Source organism: Acyrthosiphon pisum, unplaced genomic scaffold (assembly GCF_005508785.2).
Source record: "Acyrthosiphon pisum isolate AL4f unplaced genomic scaffold, pea_aphid_22Mar2018_4r6ur Scaffold_6745;HRSCAF=7313, whole genome shotgun sequence".
NCBI lineage: Eukaryota > Metazoa > Arthropoda > Insecta > Hemiptera > Aphididae > Acyrthosiphon > Acyrthosiphon pisum.
The window spans coordinates 1-824 of NW_021776534.1; the positions used below are offsets into that span (position 1 = coordinate 1).

General features: G+C 26.2%; 1 protein-coding gene across 1 annotated transcript; it reads left to right on the plus strand.

Annotated features, from left to right (window-relative positions):
- Positions 1–170: 170 nt before the first annotated feature.
- Positions 171–693, plus strand: LOC100568515 (dynein light chain Tctex-type 1-like; the record flags this gene model as incomplete). Its single annotated transcript, XM_003248656.2, has 2 exons — positions 171–255; positions 528–693. Coding segments are annotated over exons 1-2 (190 nt in total), but the record flags the coding sequence as incomplete, so codon positions are not given.
- Positions 694–824: the final 131 nt, after the last annotated feature.

An 824-nucleotide genomic window follows, 5' to 3' on the forward strand; every position in this document is an offset into this window, starting at 1 on the left:
TACGAGATAAAATGGAATAAAGAAAAAGAAAATGTTTGTGCCCCGTACGTCATCCATGGGCACGCCGTCATAAATCTGTGCGACACTTTTGTTAGCCTTTGTTGCCCGGTTAGGCAATTTAAATAATTGTTGTCGTGGCAACTTTACTAGTAAAAGTTAAAAATCTAATATTTACTTTTTACCTTTATTATATCATTTAAAAACATTAATTTATTTCAAATAAAATCGAACATGATGGTTGAAGTTAATGAACAGGTAAAAGTTCATATATTACATTATTATTGTTATTGTTTTATATATTAAAGAAATTATGATAAATATATATTAATGCATTGCACATAATTATCATCAATCATAATGTAACAAAATATGTTTTACTGAAATTTGAATTAAAATGATCAATAATAATTTATTATAGACGTAGTAAATAAATAACTGTTAAAATAGGTAATTGTAACTCCTAAGTTTTGCCTGTGATAATATTATAGTAATCAAATGTAGTATATTCATATATATTTTCGCTTTAGACCCTTTTTATAGTGGATGAAGTGAGTGATATTGTAAAGGACTCAATTGAACATTTAATTGGAAGTGAATTATACCAACAAAATATGGTAAATAAATGGACAGATTCTGTAGTTGAAAACTGCTTAACAAGATTTTGTAAACTGGCCAAACCTTTTAAATATATTAGTAAGAAGAAATATTGTAATTGTTTGTTTTAAATTATTTTATTTAGAGCCGGCTTTAGGTATTTTGCCACCTGGTACAATATTACATTATGTCTATATATGTGGTCAAAATGACACTCCTAATTATTCACT